The 17,895-nt window shown below is 50.6% G+C and overlaps 8 protein-coding genes across 8 annotated transcripts; 3 read left to right on the top strand and 5 right to left on the bottom strand.

Annotated features, from left to right (window-relative positions):
• Positions 1 to 537: 537 nt before the first annotated feature.
• N7498_004720 (NAD(P)/FAD-dependent oxidoreductase) lies at positions 538 to 2,126 on the bottom strand (the record flags this gene model as incomplete). Its single annotated transcript, XM_058451782.1, has 3 exons — positions 538 to 665; positions 724 to 978; positions 1,097 to 2,126. The coding sequence occupies 3 exons, from the start codon at positions 2,124 to 2,126 to the stop codon at positions 538 to 540; spliced, it is 1,413 nt and encodes a 470-aa protein (XP_058308320.1).
• Positions 2,127 to 2,344: 218 nt separating this feature from the next.
• On the bottom strand, positions 2,345 to 2,668 carry N7498_004719 (alpha/beta-hydrolase; the record flags this gene model as incomplete). The annotated part of the gene is made up of 1 exon (XM_058451781.1): positions 2,345 to 2,668. One exon carries the CDS (start codon positions 2,666 to 2,668, stop codon positions 2,345 to 2,347), a length of 324 nt encoding a protein of 107 aa, XP_058308319.1.
• Positions 2,669 to 3,319: 651 nt separating this feature from the next.
• On the top strand, positions 3,320 to 4,462 carry N7498_004718 (serine hydrolase domain-containing protein; the record flags this gene model as incomplete). Its single annotated transcript, XM_058451780.1, has 1 exon — positions 3,320 to 4,462. The coding sequence occupies one exon, from the start codon at positions 3,320 to 3,322 to the stop codon at positions 4,460 to 4,462; it is 1,143 nt and encodes a 380-aa protein (XP_058308318.1).
• Positions 4,463 to 7,339: 2,877 nt separating this feature from the next.
• Positions 7,340 to 8,859, top strand: N7498_004717 (uncharacterized protein; the record flags this gene model as incomplete). The annotated part of the gene is made up of 5 exons (XM_058451779.1): positions 7,340 to 7,537; positions 7,589 to 7,843; positions 7,931 to 8,111; positions 8,159 to 8,751; positions 8,824 to 8,859. The coding sequence occupies 5 exons, from the start codon at positions 7,340 to 7,342 to the stop codon at positions 8,857 to 8,859; spliced, it is 1,263 nt and encodes a 420-aa protein (XP_058308317.1).
• Positions 8,860 to 9,576: 717 nt separating this feature from the next.
• Positions 9,577 to 10,623, bottom strand: N7498_004716 (sterol desaturase family protein; the record flags this gene model as incomplete). Its single annotated transcript, XM_058451778.1, has 1 exon — positions 9,577 to 10,623. The coding sequence occupies one exon, from the start codon at positions 10,621 to 10,623 to the stop codon at positions 9,577 to 9,579; it is 1,047 nt and encodes a 348-aa protein (XP_058308316.1).
• Positions 10,624 to 12,283: 1,660 nt separating this feature from the next.
• N7498_004715 (biotin synthase) lies at positions 12,284 to 13,556 on the bottom strand (the record flags this gene model as incomplete). Its single annotated transcript, XM_058451777.1, has 2 exons — positions 12,284 to 13,246; positions 13,350 to 13,556. The coding sequence occupies 2 exons, from the start codon at positions 13,554 to 13,556 to the stop codon at positions 12,284 to 12,286; spliced, it is 1,170 nt and encodes a 389-aa protein (XP_058308315.1).
• A 675-nt stretch (positions 13,557 to 14,231) lies between these two features.
• Positions 14,232 to 15,224, bottom strand: N7498_004714 (uncharacterized protein; the record flags this gene model as incomplete). Its single annotated transcript, XM_058451776.1, has 1 exon — positions 14,232 to 15,224. The coding sequence occupies one exon, from the start codon at positions 15,222 to 15,224 to the stop codon at positions 14,232 to 14,234; it is 993 nt and encodes a 330-aa protein (XP_058308314.1).
• Positions 15,225 to 16,190: 966 nt separating this feature from the next.
• N7498_004713 (NAD(P)/FAD-dependent oxidoreductase) lies at positions 16,191 to 17,529 on the top strand (the record flags this gene model as incomplete). Its single annotated transcript, XM_058451775.1, has 2 exons — positions 16,191 to 16,989; positions 17,042 to 17,529. 2 exons carry the CDS (start codon positions 16,191 to 16,193, stop codon positions 17,527 to 17,529), a joined length of 1,287 nt encoding a protein of 428 aa, XP_058308313.1.
• Positions 17,530 to 17,895: the final 366 nt, after the last annotated feature.

Here is a 17,895-nt window from a genome sequence, read left to right as displayed (position 1 = left end):
CGATACGCTGGGGAAGAGTAGCACTACCAGTGTCAGCATAATCAAATCACAAAACAGAAAATATGAGCGATAACGTAGTATCTACCTGCTGGTACTTATAAATTCCGTGTTTTGCGTGCAGATTTGATGTCTGAACAACATACTCTCGGGCGAAATTATGTCCCTCACCACCCTGTCGAGCTTGGCCCTTGTAGAACTTGATAGTCAGACGAATAAGACGAGGAGTTTGATGGGGGATGTCGTTTTGAGTATGAGAAATAATCAACAGTAGAGGAATGAGGAGTATTTAATGACTGGAAGAAGTTAGGTAGATATTTGGGTAGGTAAATTTAAGCTCTACCCCCGGTGATCCATATAGGGTTGTATCATATTCACTGGTAACTACAAATGAGTCATTGCCAAAGTAATGTAACTTAATTTCTCAGCTAGTTTGCGTCCTCGTCTAGGTAGCCAGCCTACATAGACTAACTCAACACTATTTGGCAATCGAAGCGAACATGAGCATATGTCACGTTGCGAACACCGTCTAGAACCGAGCTACTCAAACCCCGTTCCCGGCACCCGTCCCAGCTTATATGACTGAGGCAACCACTTCTCAACATCATCACTTTGCCCCATCAGCATCTGCACCGTAGCTTCCGCACATTGAAATGCCAGCGCCATGCCTGATTCTCCATTAGCCAACCCACGTTCCTCATATAATTCTGAAAGTTCTTGCCTTACCATGTCCATGAAATCCGGCACAAATCCACAATCCTTCTCTTCTCGGCGCTTGGCCAACAATCGGCTCTGTATCGCGCGTATAGCCCATGATACCCGTCCATTCTTGCACAACGGGATCGACTGGGTTGCTGCCCCATGTATCAGCTCCGAAATAGATTGCCAGCTGGGTAGTTAAGTATTTCGAGACGAGAGGGTGGATGGTCGAGTCGTCGAAGACGGGCTGCTCACGGCCAGGTGCGACGGTGCGGCCGCCTCCTATGGGACCTTGTCAGCCACCAACCATACCCTTTTTGTACCCTTCCCTTGTACATCACGGGAGGCTTGCTCGCGAGCAATCAAGGATTAGCTAGACAGCAGCCGGGAGAAGACATACCCATAACAATATCGCCCTCACCGCTCAGTCCTGGTGCTCGAGAATGGTAATATGGGCTTGCGACGACATCTGCAAGCCCGCAACTCCGGCTCAGCACCGGTGAGCCAGATATATTACTCCCAGGGCGTACAACAGCAATTTGACCTCGGGTTGGAATGATGAACGATGCCAGGGGCGAATAGAGTGCTCCTGTGTAAGCGTTCGTCGCCAGGATTACATTGTTCGCCTGAATATTGCCACGCGCCGTGCAAATTGTCCACCGTCGCTGCGAGGCAGGTGCGGAGGCTGGCAAACAGTCGATAGACGTCACCATTGTGTTGGTCTGCAGATTCATGCCCCGCTGCACCGCGTGCTCCAGCAACGAGCATACGAGTTTATAAGGGCTAAGCGTATACGACTGGAACGCAATCGCACCGAGAGCCTTGGGGAACAGGAGTTTCTCGCGTGCCTCCTCCGCGTACCAGATCTTGTACTCGTGCCGTATGGAGTCGTCGTGTGCACTTTCCTCTGGCATCGAGGCCGAAGTGAGCTCTGCCAAGGCGTCTTCGCGCGCCTTCATATTTGCCAAAGCAGCCTCCCATTGAACGGGATCCATAAACACATCCGCCGTCTCGGACGCCACGAGGTCGCACGGTATATCCAAGTCCCGCGCTAGCTGGACCACATTCCGCACGGTTGCCCTCTCCAGAGCCTCTAGCTTCCATGCTTCTTCTGCGCCCCATTTCGCCAAATTGTCGGCGAATGACAGGTACCGTCCCGCCCGGCAGTGCCCGCCGTTCCGTCCAGTGGCACCGGAGCAGGCGGTGCGCCCTTCAAGCATGAGGATCTGAGCCGAGGGGTTAGCATTCAAGAGTTTGTACGCGATGCTGGCGCCGGTGATGCCGGAGCCGACAATGCAGTATTCTGCCGTAGGGGGCAGGTGGGGAGTGGTGCGGTGGTCTGAGATAGGGAGAGGCGGGGTTTGCCAGTAGGACTCTGTCGGATTCTCGACCGGAAACCCAGCAGCCGGTTCAGACACTTGTATATTCATAATAGCTATCACTTGCAAGAGTTGGAGAAGTGGTCATGGATATAGTAGGGAATTGAGGGACGACTTTGGAGGATGTAGCCATGTCGGGGTCGCAACATGCCCAGGGGCTTACGCCAAAAACCTGAATGTTGTTGCTTGTTCCCAGTTCATCGCGCACTAAGCCCAGTTCTCTGCTCCATCTGTGCCTGGCTTTAAGGCATTTATACCATTGATCCAGATTACCGCGTTCCAGCAGCCCCGTGATCCCTGAGCGACTCATCAGCTTCTTTGCGATCCTTCGAGTCTGGATTGCTTCCCTTGCCTGACTCTGGTCCCTCTCCGCTCTCGAGGTTACAGTATATGTGTTTGAATTCATTGAACCCGAGTCCCGGCGAGTACAGCGACTGTCGTGCCCCTGTCACCATCACCGGACAGCGCACTTTTTCCAGGTACCGGGAGCCATCCGGCGCAGACAAGGTAAAGCACTGCATGGTCCACAACAGATCGGCGGCACCGGAAGCCCCAAGCATCCACTGCCCGAAGCTAAACATCCACCGAGTCATGTGGTTCAGTCGCCCAAGAATCCCAAATACGTGGTTCCATCCACCATCAGGTACAAAGCCTCCAGCTATGAGCGCGTTCAATATGGGCGCGGCATCCTGCTCCAGAGCAGGTCAAATATCGTGTAAAATGGATTAACAGCAATGACGCATGCATACGAGATGACCGCTGCTGGAGAAAAATTGATTGGCTTCTCAATCAAGGAGCAATTACCAGTCGAGAGTACCCTTTCTCAGCTGAGCTGCAGCACATTATTTGCTTACATCTGAGTTTGCCCCCCCGATCCTCACGCTAGCAATGCGCCCAGTTATCACGTAGTCCAGGGAAACAGTTTCCAGAGTCAAGCTCTCACGAGTGGGAAACCTGACGCTTTCGAGCAAAACCTTGAATGAGGCCCATTAAAGATTCATTTCAAGCCGAGACATCCATGCAAAAGAGGATGGCCTAAGTATTTACGATCCTTCCGCTTTGACCCGGGGCTGCCGTAGCCTCAAACTCGCTGACGTGAGAACGAACATCCTTGAGATAGTTATAAGGCTTGGAATCCGGGCACATTTCAAAGTTAATGGAGTCATAGTTTACCCTGACTTAGAAAGCTTTTCTGGAACAGAACTTTACGACTTTCGATCTAGCATTACAACCTGCGCAACATCATGGCCGAAGTCCAAGGTTATTGCGATTCAAAATTCAACCCGGTCCGTGAGATTCTACAGCAGAGAATTGCCAGTGGAGATGAGCTGGGTGCCTCACTCTGTATCAATGTGGACGGCAAAACAGTGCTCGACCTCTGGGGCGGGCACATGAATGTAGCTCAGACAAAGGAATGGACCGAAGACACCATCACAGGAGTGTGGTCCTCCACAAAGCTCGTTACCTGTCTGGCTGTACAAATTCTCGCCAGTCGCGGCCTGATAGACGTGGACGAGAAGGTTGCTGCTTACTGGCCTGAGTTTGCCGCCAACGGCAAGGAGAATGCGAAGGTGTCGCATATTCTCAGTCATACTTCTGGAGTGCCGGCATGGGATGGATTGATCTCTGCCGAGGAGATCCAAGATACGAAGAAAGCTACGGACCGACTCGCCGACCAAGCTCCTTGGTGGGTTCCGGGCGAGCAGCATGGATACCATCTAATCAGCTGGGGCCATATGATGGGCGAACTCGTGCGACGGATAAGTGGCAAGTCTCTGACTCAATTCATTTCGGATGAGATCGCTACTCCACTCGGCGCCGATTTCCGGCTTGGGTTACCGGAACAAGACTATTCGCGTACGGCTGATATTGTTCCACCCCCACCAGTGTCGCTTGATGGTATCGATGCCGCAAGTCTTGTAGTGAGAGCGATGGTTGGGTCGGCTATGGACCCTACGCTACCAAATCAGACTGGCTTTAGAAAGTCCGAAATTGGTGCTGCAAATGGTTTCTCGAATGCTCGTGCTCTAGCACGCATCGGATCGGTCATCTCTCTGGATGGTGTCGTCGATGGCAAAAAGTATCTCTCTTCCGGTACACTTGATAAAATGATGGAAGAGCAGGCCAAAGGGCTAGACCCGGCTCTTCTGCTCTATACCCGATATGGTCTCGGGGTCGGACTGCCTTCCTTACAGACTCTTCCTTGTATTCCAGAGGATGATCATATTTGCTTCTGGGGTGGTTGGGGAGGATCTCTCCTCATTATGGACCGTGGCCGGCGGATGACAATCGCCTATGTCATGAACAAAATGAGTGCCCGCCCTTTGGGAAATGAGAGTGTCGATTTGTATGCCAAGGAGATTTACAAAATCCTTGGTGCGCTGTAGCTGGTGTGATATACATTATATTTTGAATTGACCTGCAAGCAAATTAATCTCACTTTGAGACTTGGGAACCTATTTCACAATAAGAATAACTATCACCGTGGATTATTCATAGACACGGCGCAACGACAAGTGATGATATTTCTATACAAGCGTGGACCAGATGCCGACATTCATGTGGCGACAAATGATAGCTGGACTCTATCCAGTGCGGCTTCCAACAATAACCATCACCAAGTGTTCGAGTTCCTCCACATCCCTGGCTGATCGATACATGAAAACTAAGAATTGCCATGTTGATTACGAACCCGCTTGTAAGCCGCCACTTGGAGTGGTTCCTCCATCAAATCAAACAATACGCAACTTGCAGTAAGCTCTTTGATCCGAATAACCCTCAGGGGTATACCTGGGATTCAAAGAAAGACAGTGAAATGGAGACTACGTTGTACTATGCATCTTTGGTAGGTCTAACACACAGTCGGAGCCCTTTCAAAAGAAAGGTGCTGAAGTCAACACGCAGGCAGGAAAGTAACTCAAATTAAGATGTGACCATACTGACATCATAATAGAGAAGCTGTGGTCTTAATTTAAGGACAAGGGGCCCATAAAGTTATTTTGGCGGATAGTTGTTTTGGATTGAAGACACACCTGAGCCGGGTCTGTTTCCCCTGGTTCTTTGTTTGTTTGCTACCATGAAGATTGATTAAGTGCCAAAAATATGTTTCTTACTGGTCTGATCTATCCTCGCTACTTAATTTTGGGCTGCACTATAGCAATTTGGAATCATAGAGAGATTTTTGGCATTTTGTATTCATAATGTAAGCTTGGAATCCTTGTAAAGATTAGAAAAGGCTGTGTAGTCACTAAGTAGCCGACTTAGGCTCAACCCACGAATCGGACCTCGGTTCCAACACATGCTACAAGCAGTAATGTGATAATAAACCGAAACCGAAGGCCGAGGTCAAGTAGATTTCAAACACATGACCCGATCTGTTGAGACTTTTTCCGATCTAGGTGGGGAAGGTGGCGATCTATGATCATACGTCCGCCTCGGTCCAGGTACTGCGTCCATGTTAGGCAGATAGTCTCGAAAACGCCATCTGAAAGGGCCACTGTCCAGGTCACAGGCTACCAGTGTCCAGAAGTAACCGGGATAAAGTAGGCCATGCTCGCAGCTCACCTAGAAGAACACATTTGAGCATCTCTCTCGAACCCAGAGGTCAAGGACACTATCCCAAATTGGCTTGGGGGTGAGTTCTACTAGGCCTGAACCTTTCCTAATGGGAGAATTCAACCCATTCAAAGCGCGACCATCGTGGCTGTTAGCAGACATAAGTAAAGGACGGTGAACACGAGGGTCGAGGACTAAACCAATATCAAGGTTAGCAGAAAGGTGCTAGCAAATTCATCCGTTGATAAAGAAAGACCCTTTTAGGAGGATCAGAACTATATTATATGAATACAAAGCCTACAGTTCGTCCCGAAGCTGGTGCGACCACCTACACTCTTCGATTGATTCTCCAGCCACAACACCAAGACACACTAGTCCATATTGTAGTTTTTCGGGAGTACCCCTGTCGGCTTGGATGTGTACTGCTTCTTACGTAGATTATTACTTTCAAGTAACTATTTATTAATAACTCACATTACTAAAAATCCACTGTAATGCTTGCTCGTTGACATGACGCCCACAATGCTTGCGTCCCGAGGCGACTGGAATGCTTGTCAATATTAAATATGCTTAGAGCAGGGGTTTAACGTGTCGTCTCAGCCAAACGAAGAACACGGTGCAGGCGCGCAGGCTATTGTTGACAATGGACTTCATTCAAAGGTCCTCATTGCAACCGACTAGGGAAGAAGAGACAGACTCGAAGAGGACGTACAGTATTGAGAGCAATATGAGAATCATCCCAGAGGCGCACCTTACGGCTTGTTGAAATCTGTGGCGCGCACGTGCGGAGGCGCATAGTAATGCAGGGAGAACGTGCGGCGGAACCTGCAAACATACATCCATGATGTGGGTGCATCGGGAGGCGGACGAGACCCAATGAGAGAGGCTGAGAGATAGGAGAAAATGAAACTAGGCCCCTGGTCCATTTCGGACATTATAGATGAGGCACGCACTGCAGAAACCGCAGAACCTTGAGCGTTCCGTAAGACTTGGGAAACCTGCACTTCACGGGAGACTTCTTTCAGTAGTTCAGACGTGGTTCCTTTTCCGACGACAGTATAACAATCTTCGGCATAAATAATTTGTACGATGCTGCGTACGCCACACCCACAAGAACCGGCTGTCAGTTGATGCCGATCGGCATTGCAAGCGAAATGAGCGCGGAGGTCTAGATCCACAAGGCCGCATGTCACACCGGAGAACGGGACTAAAAACCCTACAACCAATCATACACCAGCATCGGAATGCAATCAGCCGAGATGGCCGGCTTATTGAAGAAGAATAAGTGTTGTTCGGATACAGGTTTATAGCCCAGTGTTCTTAGGGATCCACATCTATAGCCAGTCGGTGCTCTTGAGTGCTAAACGTGCGAAGCACGGCAAGGCCCATACCTATGTACCGTCAATCGCATTCGCCGTATTGATAAGTCCCAATTCAACATGGCGCTAAGCGTGCGATTCTTACAGGCACGAGCCTTTCGAGGAACAGCCAGTCAATTGTACGACGAACGCAACGTGCCGCACCATGCGATGCTGTTGTGGAGATACTGCGAATAGAGAAACATTGCATTTGAATTATCTGAATTTAGCCCTCTCCGACCGGCTATTGTCTTCTTCACAGGATCTATAAGACCAAGTGCGAAGACCACAGAATCGTCTTCTTTTCCCCCTATAATCCATCGGCTGGTCTAGATAAGCAAAAGAGAAGCTATGTTCACTAAACAGACTCTCTTAGCCTTCATTGGCACCCTGTCTTTGGCCTCTGCCAGAACCATTCCTGCCTCCGATGACGTTCCCAGTTTGGCGGAGGTTGAGGCTGCCGCCGCTACGGTGGTCCCCTACTCTCCCGTTTCCAACGTGAAGGGCCTGGCATTTGATCGCTTCCACCAGATTTGGTTCGAGAATCAAGTCAGTCAGTTCAACTGATTTCAAATTAACTTTCTAACCTTTTGATATAAGGGCTATCAAACCACTGCCGACGACAGCAACTTTGCAAAGATCGCGAAGGAGGGTATTCTCCTGACAAACTACTTTGCCACTACCCACCCCTCGCAACCCAACTATGTTGCATCTGCTGCCGGTGACAACTTTGGCATGGACAATGACGATTTCCACCAAATCCCGGCCAATGTGTCTACCATCGCCGATCTGCTCGATACTAAGAGGATCGCATGGGGCCAGTACCAGGAGGCTCTCCCGTACGCTGGTTATCAAGTCAGTTATTCCGCAGTTTCAAGTGGCTCAATCTCCATCCGCGCTTCAGGCTGCGTCTCATTTGACCCTTGACTAATAGCTCGATAGGGTTATAACTTCTCTAACCAGAAGACTTATGCCAATGATTACATGCGTAAGCATGATCCTCTCATCATTTTCGACTCTATCACCAATGACGATCTCCGTCCCCGTCAAATCAAGAACTTCTCTTCGTTCTACGAGGACCTCAAGCATGAACGCCTCCCCCAGTACTCCTTCATCACCCCTAGTACGTTTTCCGACATTCGCCTTCATAATTGGAACTGATAAACCCAGACATGACAAACGATTGCCACGATACCAACATCACTGTGGGTGGAAATTTCCTTGCTGATTTCCTCCCCCCTCTCCTTAAAAACGAGTATTTCGCCAAGGACACTTTGGTTTTGATTACTTTCGATGAGAACAACTCCATCGGGGAGAACCGTGTCTACAGTATTCTTGTGGGTGGTGCTATCCCTGAACACCTTAAGGGAACTACCGATGACACTTTCTACACCCACTACTCCATCATTGCTTCTCTTAGTGCCAACTGGGGCCTTCCCTCTCTTGGCCGCTGGGATTGCGGTGCCAACATTCTTAAGCTTGTTGCTGAGAAGACCGGCTATGTCAACTGGGAGGTTGACACCTCCGCTGTCAAGAATCTGCTCAATGAGACCTACCCTGGCCCCTTGTCTGAAAATATCTACTCCAAATACGAGCCATTCTGGCCCATCCCTACCACCTCCGATCGGTGTACTGCTGGTCATGGTGTCGTGGATATTGTCAAGGATACCTACAACCGTCGCCAGCCGACCTTCAACTATATCAGCCCTGTGCCTTATGACGCACGCAGTGGTTACAACACCGGCATCAAGTACTGGCGTACTGTAAGTTCCTCTTGTTTTTGCGTCTCATGACTAGAACCAAGTGAATTATAAATTTACTGACACATTCTATAGAAGGACGGAAAGAAGGAGACTGGTATTACGAACTAAAGGCTTTCTATCTTTGAGCCCTAGAAGTTTAAGATGCGGAAAAGTAATCTTTGGTTAGGAAAGTTTACTATATAGTAACTAAGAGTGCTATGATAACTTAGATAAGCGAATCCTGTATAGCAACAAATGCGGTACTTGATGGATGAAGCGCACTGAAGGGCCCCAGTTTTCCTTTTCGGACTGGTCAACCTCTCCCTCAACAATAAAATTCCCGACATGTTTTAAAATGGATTGAGATGTTCGGTTAGTATTTTGTTTCGATAATAGCCTGGCTTGAATTATCATGTTGAGGTAAGGGATCGCGAGACCGCGAAAGACGCAACTAGTCTGGGCACTGGCAACGACCCTACGCCCATGCTCGTTGTAAAGTTCTTTTAAGATGGCTTCCGTCATGACATCATCATTAAAGACAAAGCCAACATGATCACCAAGCTTTCTAGTCCTGTTTGACCCGAATGGATTTATCATGCTCGACGATGACCAGCAACTCCGACTTGATGAGTAGAGATAAGAACTTCGTTTGAGAAGGAAAAAGCTTTGCTTCATGACAACTTCCAATACACGTCTATCTTAGCAAAGATGAAAAATGAAGAAAAAGAAGTCTCATGATCAATCTAATGTAGAGGGTGGTATATTTAATGTTCAAAAATCGACTCATAACGAATGACAATCCCAAATTTTTCCATCGTCATAGCACCGTGTGGCGCTGAAGATCCTCTAAAACAAAGGCATATCCACCGTGTTGCCATAATCAATATTCGTCTCAACAGACTCAATCCTCTCCGTGCAAGTCCCAAAGATCCGGTCCCAGAGTCTCGTCTGCTTCCCGTAGTTATGACTCTTGCGCCACCCTTTCCGGTGGTGCAGATCATGGTCCTCAATCACAATCTCACACTCAAACATCTGCAATAGCCAGCTCAGCGTCGACGGCACGGTCATATGCAGACGCAGGCCGCTGTGTCCGAACACCTCAGCAAAGGCCACGTAGTTGTGACAGATCCACCATTCGTAGAAATCCATCGGCAGACCCATCAGTTTTAAACTGAAGTATGTCATCATCGGCACGCCGACCATGTCGAAGAATTCTTGTTCGTGGTCTGCATATGCGGCGAGGAGAGGGTTGGGGTGTTTGGTCAGGTGGTGGGTTCTGTGGTATTTCCACAGGAAGCTGACGTCGTGCATGAGGCGGTGGTACCAGTAGAACCAGAAGTCGAGGACGATGCCGTACAATCCGATTTCAAGGGGTAGCAAGAGCCAGTTTAGTTGGGAAGGGAGCATGTTCCGATTGTAGGAGAGCCAGACGGAGAGAATCATGCGGGAGCCGGTGGTTTTGTATAGTGATGTTACCACTTTGCCGACGCCTACATCGGGCACGCCATCGCGCTCGTGTTTGTCACCGTCTAGGAAGCCTAATTTGTGACCTAGGCGGCGGAGCACGTGGACTTGGTAGATGACTGTGGCGTTGAAGAAGAAGAAGTAGAGATTGAATGTTGTTATCGGGCCCAGGGTGCGGCCTGTGTATGACATGTATGTTTGGTGAATGAGGAGCGGAATGGCGGAATAGAATAGCACCCAGCGATGGGAGGACCACGACGGCATGTATGGGATCTTCTCATCCTTGCTATGAACAGGGACCTCTTTGTCCAGGGCGATAGGATGAGCGTTGAGGATCTCCAGGGCCCAGTGATGGTGGTTCCATTCTTTGCGATCGGCTGTGCGCCAGGTGGATTTCATGGAATCCTTCGATGGCGGTTTGGTATCCATGTTGACGGTAGGCGTAAGAACTTGGGGAAGGACATAGCGGCGGATGTTTGGTTTATATCAGTCGAGATCAGCCCCCGCAATAGGAACGGCATGTGAATGGGGATCATTTCATGATCCATGTGTGGATCTCGTTTCCCCAACAAAAGGGTTCACGTCATATGGAGAGATGACCACGGTTGGCCCACTGTGGAATAGAGGCGATCCCCCATATCCCACATGTGAAGTTTGCGTGCTCCCCGCACAAAGCGCCGAGGACTGCTCGGGTCAACGATTTCTTGTGGGAGACTTGAAGTTTCGCATCGGAAACGTAATTTTCGATTGTAGATCATTGCTGCGAACACGGTGGAATGACGATGTTGGGGATGAACCAGTGCGAAACTCTTCCTCGGTTCGCGCGCCATCGTGAATGCCAAGACCGGGGCAATCTTCCCCAATGAACGCCCTCCGCCGCCTCTGAAATTCGCCGATTTTTGGTTCTCGTGGTCATCACCAATGAAATGTCCGGAATACTTAAATTTAAGCACCGCCACTACGACCGAAATGGAAACCTGTGCGATAGTGCCTGCCAATATGGGGTGGCCCTGTCAGGGACTTGCATGGACAGTGTTCTATTTCTTCGTCATAATTACTCTTTCTGATTCGGTTATCTGATCGGGCGTTCTCGAAATAGTATTAAGTCTCCGGCCTAGGTTAAACAGTAATTGTTCAGGTGACTTTCCTCCCACTATATAGGCTATATGATTCCCACCACCCACAGAGATGATTTCATGCCCAGGTGGCAAAGGTTGAATTCCGGATGGAAGTTGATTTTCGTACTTTGTTTGCACAAGCCATCCAATTGAATCCCTTTGCAAACCTACGAGGGCTTCGAAGACATACAGTAGTCCTGTTTCAAGCAACGCTCTCACCCAAGAATGAAATCCCATCTAATAGGATGATAGCAGTCAAGATATATCGCAATGCGAAAATAATTTTGCTGAGGATGAGTCGAGCTATTGCTCGCATCAATCATCGTTAAGATTCCCTCAGGCACACTCAGGCACGATAATTTCCTAGTATGGAAAAGGTACAAGCCCTAGTCCCAGATAGGGAGGTCATTTCACCAAACGAATTACGCGACCTGACATTGGTCAACTAACTACAGTAGTACCCGGGGCCTAATCTTCAAAGGTGCTACGGCCTCTAAGAAACACCTTATTGCAAAGTAATTGTCTTGAAAATCCCTAATTCGTCATTTATCCGTTCTGTGCGGATACCATCGGGATTTCAGACTTGGAAATTTAAACGTTCGGTTACCAAATTGGCACTTTCCGATGTCGGCATGATAGCCTATGGTCTATTTTGCCTTTTGCTTTTTTTGATCACCGTTGAATATTGATCATTGACTCATGTCATGTCTTTGTCCGTTGCCCGGAAGGAGTTTGCAGAGACTTTATGCCAAAACTGCTCATTTTATCGATCATGTGTCCATTTACAGATTTAATCGATCGACCCTCGAGGTAGAACAGAGGCCAAGTTCGAGCCAGCTTGGATTTCTACGATCGCAAGAGCAACTTTTACAAGAGAATACGTATGCTCAACGGCTCAATGTATTCGTAAGGCTCGCTTTTAGCACTACCACATAGTCCCAGTCAACTTAATCACAACATCGTCGAGACATCTACGAGCTCGCTGCGACCTGCGCAGCAGCCTCCGATGCCGCAGGAGGCGGGGCAGTAGTCTCGGCAGCCTGCAAAGGCTCGGGTCTCTCGAAGCTCTTCATGGGGTAGTAACCCCAGCGCTCGAACATAACGCGGTCCTCGCCCCATCCATTGCAGTCCGTAGTCAACATCTTCTCACCGGTGAACACAGCATTGGCACCGGCATTGAAGCAGGCAACCTGCTGCTCCTCGGTCAGGGCGATGCGACCCGCAGCAAGGCGGACGATGGTAGCGGGCATGACGATGCGGGCAGTCGCGACGGTTCGAAGGAGACGGTCGAAGGGGACCATTTTCCGATCTCCGAGGGGTGTACCGGGGATGGGGACCAGAGCGTTGACGGGGAATGACTCGGGGTGCTTGGGAAGACTGGAGACGGTGTGCAGGAGGCCGACTCGGTCGGCGTCTGACTCGCCCAGACCGAGGATTCCACCGGAGCAGACGTTGATACCGGCGTCGCGGACGTGGTCCAGTGTGCGCAGACGCTCATCGTATGAGCGCGTGGTGATGACGTTGGGGTAGAATTCACGCGAGGTGTCGAGGTTGTGGTTGTATGCTGTCAGGCCGGCTTCTTTCAGTTCCTTGGCTTGGTGCTGGTCGATCATGCCCAGGGTCACGCAGACTTCCATGCCCATTTCGCGGATACCGGAGACCATTTGCTTCACGTTCTTCAGGCTTGTCTTGCGGCCGCGCATGTCGCGCCAGGCGGCGCCCATGCAAAATCGGGTGCTGCCGTTTGCTTTGGCGTTGCGGGCTTTCTCAAGAACGTCTTCCACGGGGCTCATTTTCGTGGCCTTTAAACCGGTCTGGTGCCGCGATGACTGGGCGCAGTATGAGCAGTCCTCGCTGCAGCCGCCCGTCTTGATGTTCATCAGTGTGCACATCTGGATGGCGGACGGGTCATGGAAACGACGGTGCACGGCAGCCTGGGGCGTGTTAGCTTAGTGTCCCGCGTCGTTTTCGTCTTCGAGTCGTGCAATTGACGCACGACGCAAGAGTCTGGAGATGGTATCCAGCAGGGCAACTTACCGAGGCGTATGTCAGTTGGTTCAAGGGAGTGTTGTAGATCTGAGAGACTTCCTCGCGAGTCCAGGTGATACGAGGGGTTGTGGCATTGGTGGCTTCAACCAGAACACTGGGCACTCGACCGGCGATAGAGGCAGCACTGGGAGGACCCTGGACGGTCCCGTAGGACCGCACCAACCGGGGTAAAGATCGGGGGATGGGGAAAGACATTGTGTAAGGGTGTGTGAAGAATCTAAGAAGGAGGGGGGAAGAAAGAAGGACCAGCAGTCATGCAGAGAGGGGCAGATTCACCGGGCTAGACGGTTACGACAATCGTGTGGGGAACACTTGCGGTGGGCTCATTGGGTTTTGGCCCAACTTTAACCTCTGCAGGCCCCTGGATGCTCCCGAGGAATGGCATCATCAACCCGGGAAGAATTCACTTCCCGGGACAAGTAGGGGGAAATGGGCGGCTCCTCTTTTCCCCGTTGCTGGTCCCGTTGACCTGGTTGGGGTCAACAACGCATGGCCCAGCCCCGTCCAGGCTCCGATCTGTTTCCCTCGGAGATCTCTCGCTGTTCTCAAGGATCCTAACTCTATCGCCCCGAATGTAAGCGAGGTTGGTCAATGCTTATCCACCTCAGGAACGGTTGGCAGCCGTGCCTCTCCGGTTTTCGCAGCGCCGTTTTCTGTTGGGTGAACTCGTTGTGTCATCACATTGCGCCGGATCCGTTGACTCCGCTCCCTTCGTGCAGGCCAATGATCGTCGGTGTATTACAGGGGTCTCGGTCCGTGCTGATGTACTCCGGTAAACATGTATTCACTATCTACTTCTACCTACTAGTAACGTTGAAATCGAAGTTGGCATCGTCGGATTCGTATGAATATTACTTAATTCTCTCTTCATTACTCCTCAATGGCCATTCTGCGATTGCATACTCCCGACGCCAAAAGAATAACATATATTCCCGCAAGATACCCCGACAATGGCCAAAACACGGAGACTACCAATCGAGCCAGCGCAACAAATAGCAAAACATATACGCCCGAGACGAGATGAGATCTGCCGATCGAGAAATTTACACCCAGCAGGAACCTGAGGTGCGTGACTGGTTCCTTCGTGATTTGACCGGCCGCATCTCGCGTGGAGACAGTACCGAATTGCACATGCAACATGGCGAGAACGTTTTGTCCTGCCTGCATGACGAGACTCATTACGTAGGAGAGTATCCAATTCGGTGACAGGCTGACCGAATAATCATCTGAGTACGTGGGGATGCGACGTGCAAAGGGTGTGGGGTGATAAACGGGCTGATTTGGTTCAACACTCCTCGATTGGACTCGAAGCCGGACTTGAGACTGCGGCAGAGTCTCTTGTCTTGCGACTTGGATCCTCGGAGTCATTGAACGCCTGGATTCAGGGAGAAGGGGCACCTCAGGAAGGGTGGGGGCCACGGGAGAACTCTCGGGGTTGGGGGCTTGGACAGTGCTTGCAGAGAAATCGGCGTGTTCGGGAAGGGTTGGCAAGGGTTGAGAAGACTCCACCTCGTGGAGTTGCTCAGGACCTTGTGCTGCCTCTTGTGCTTCCCGGTGCTGTTCTAGCAGGGCCAACCATTGCCTTTCAAGGTCTCCTCGGGCATCGAGTGAGTGCCTGTGGCTGACTAGCAGCTGTGCAAGATCCTTGATGAGACCTTTCACTAGACCGCCGCTGAGTTCTTGGTAGGTGACCTCCCGGCGGAGAAGATTTCTCGCATTACGTTGTCTATCTTCACCGAGTCGGCGTTTGCATGGCCTGATTCCTCCGCTCATCAAGGACTTCCCAAAGCATTTGATATCATCATGTTCAGGGAGCTGAACCTGAATGATATCGCCCAGAGAAGAAGTGTTTGAAGACGTCATTGCAAGGAATTGGGGTATATTGGGTATAGGGTATTGTGGAGTGTTTGATCAAAGGAAGTGAAATGAAGATTTGGGTCGAAATTACAATTGGCGCCAGTCGAAGGAGGTCGCAAGGCTAGGATGCCTCAAGGTTGAACATTCAAGCTCATTCCTGAGGCGTCTTTCGCTCATTATATGCTCTTGACGCAGGCCTGCTTCCTGCCAGGTATCTAAGCGAAGGCTTAGCTTCTCCCCCCTCGTGATGCATCATAGCCACAACCTAACCTGTTGGCTAGGGACTTCGCCACAGGAATGGCATCAGGCGTAAATTGGGTCCATTCTCTTGTGGCTTGCCCTATTCTCGGCGGAGGGGGAGCCACAACTCCATACCTCTGTGGACCCCACATTTTAGTGCTTCAGCCGCACCAAGCACCAAGCGCGGATCTCCAATGTACTGCGCGAGATGTTTGGTGCCTGAAGATATGCTAAATAAGCTGTGACACCTGAACTCAAACCGTCACCTTGCTGGGACTGCTCATGACTTGATATCGTCGGTCTCTGGATAATTCGTTCGCCATCCAAGCACAATTGGAAACCCAGCAGTTGGGGATAGGGAGGCTTGGTTTGGTACTTTGGTAGTCCAAATGGGCTATTCATAGACCAAAAATGCAGCTAAGAGTTGGTGCCTGCTTAGCGGATTTGGATTTCATGCACTGTTGCGCAGTCACTCCTACCATCGTCCTAAATGACGCAGAGTGGGCAGAGCTATCCGAGGAAATTAGAATCCCATTGATCAAAATCGATTAGAAACCTTGTGACCTACTCGTAGAATGCTTGGAGGCTGCAGGCCAACACTCCGTCATGCCCTTGCATGGTAAGGCAAAGTGGAGAACAGCCTTGCGTAACGTAACAGCGGGAAGTCCTATCCCCACCAACAACTCAACCCCATGCCAAGTTACATCAAACCTTCGAAGACTATTCTCAAATATGGAATCCGAGATTCTTATCGTCGGCGCCGGCATCTTCGGCATCAGCACCGCTTATCATCTCGCCAAGCGATCGTCCAATCCCGCCTCGATCACCGTGCTAGACCGTTTCCCTGCTCCTTCGCAAGATGCAGCATCAACCGATATTAATAAAATAATCCGTGCAGACTATGGCAGCCCTTTATACATGGAGCTGGGGCTTGAAGCTATCGAAGCATGGAAAAATGACCCCCTCTTCAAGAATTCCGGTGTTTATCACCAGACTGGCTGGATCATGATGGATGAGCAAGGCAGTGATCTTGCCGGGCGCATTGGAGCGAACTTTGGAGACATCTTCGGTTCGAATCCATTGCAACCGATGTCTGAAGATGCAGTGCGGTCTGACTGGGGCGGAGCGCTCAGGGATGCTGATTTGAGTCCTTTTGGGTCATTCTTCTTCAACCCCCTGGCTGGATGGGCTGATGCCGGTCGCGCCCTCACAATTATGGCAAATGAAGTTATCCGGATGGGAGTGCGATATCAGGTTGGTGAAGCTACTCGCCTTGTGTTGGGTGAACGTGGGATCAAGGGCGTGGAGATCAAGTCGGGTGATTTGTATTCAGCCGACAAGGTGCTTCTATGCACGGGAGCCTGGACGAGCCAGTTGATGAGCTCCATTGAGGATGAGTTGAAGATGCCCGAGACCGACAGGGTCGAGAGTCAAGCCAGTGCAGCTGGCGTGTGCGTCGCACACTTTCAACTTTCAAACGCCGAGCGGAAGCTGTACGACCGGCTTCCTGTATACGTCTACGGCGAGCAAGGTAAGACTGATTGATACCATACTATTCTCGCAGAGGCTAACACACGCCCTAGGGGAAGTTATTCCACCGGACGATACGGGACTGCTGAAGTTCACCACGACGCAATCCTTCAAAAACACCAAAGACGGCTACTCGGTGCCACCCTCCTGGGACTCTCCAGCTACTTTCACCCAACGCGAGGTCCCAGAAACCCTTCAGAAAGAATGCATCGGCTCAATCCGACCTCGCCTCCCCCAGATATTCACTAGCGACCGCCAGGTAGACCATTTCCGCCTATGCTGGGATGCGATCACGCCCGACCAGCACCCATTGATCACCAAGCACCCGGACACACGACTATCCAATCTTTACCTGGCCGTAGGGGGCTCATTCCACTGTTGGAAATTCCTTCCCACGATCGGGCGATATGTAGGCAACGTGCTAGACGGAGCAAGTAACCGAGCCGAACGCGACGACGCGTGGGCGTGGAAGAAGTCGCGACAAGCCAAAGGTGTCCACGACAGTCTGACGCCGAACAAAGAGCTGAGTAATTACTACTGACTTGCTGATAAATCTATTGGCGCGGAGGGTCTTATGCCGAGCGATGGTTGCACTGTAAAGCCGTTGTGCACTGTAGGAACAACCGAGGCGAAGATTGTGCCTTGCGGTGGGCCTCTTATGTTCCCCGCATCGGTTCCACCGGGGACCACCGAGTCTCCCAACAGAAGATCAAAACTAGGTGGTTCGTACCTTCGTCATCAGGGCCGTGCGGAGTCGAGTGCTGTGCCGAGGATCATTGGAGTTGGTCGGCTGGCGGCAATGCTAGACCCTCTCTTACCCCATCCTTACATATCGCACCCCTCAGTCCTTCACTTTCCTTTGAGCGACAGCTGTAGAGTATTGGACATATTACATTTGCATCGGTGG

Source organism: Penicillium cinerascens (assembly GCF_028974065.1).
Source record: "Penicillium cinerascens strain IBT 15544 chromosome Unknown contig_5_segment0_segment0, whole genome shotgun sequence".
NCBI lineage: Eukaryota > Fungi > Ascomycota > Eurotiomycetes > Eurotiales > Aspergillaceae > Penicillium > Penicillium cinerascens.
This window is presented reverse-complemented; position numbering and strand designations above follow the sequence as displayed.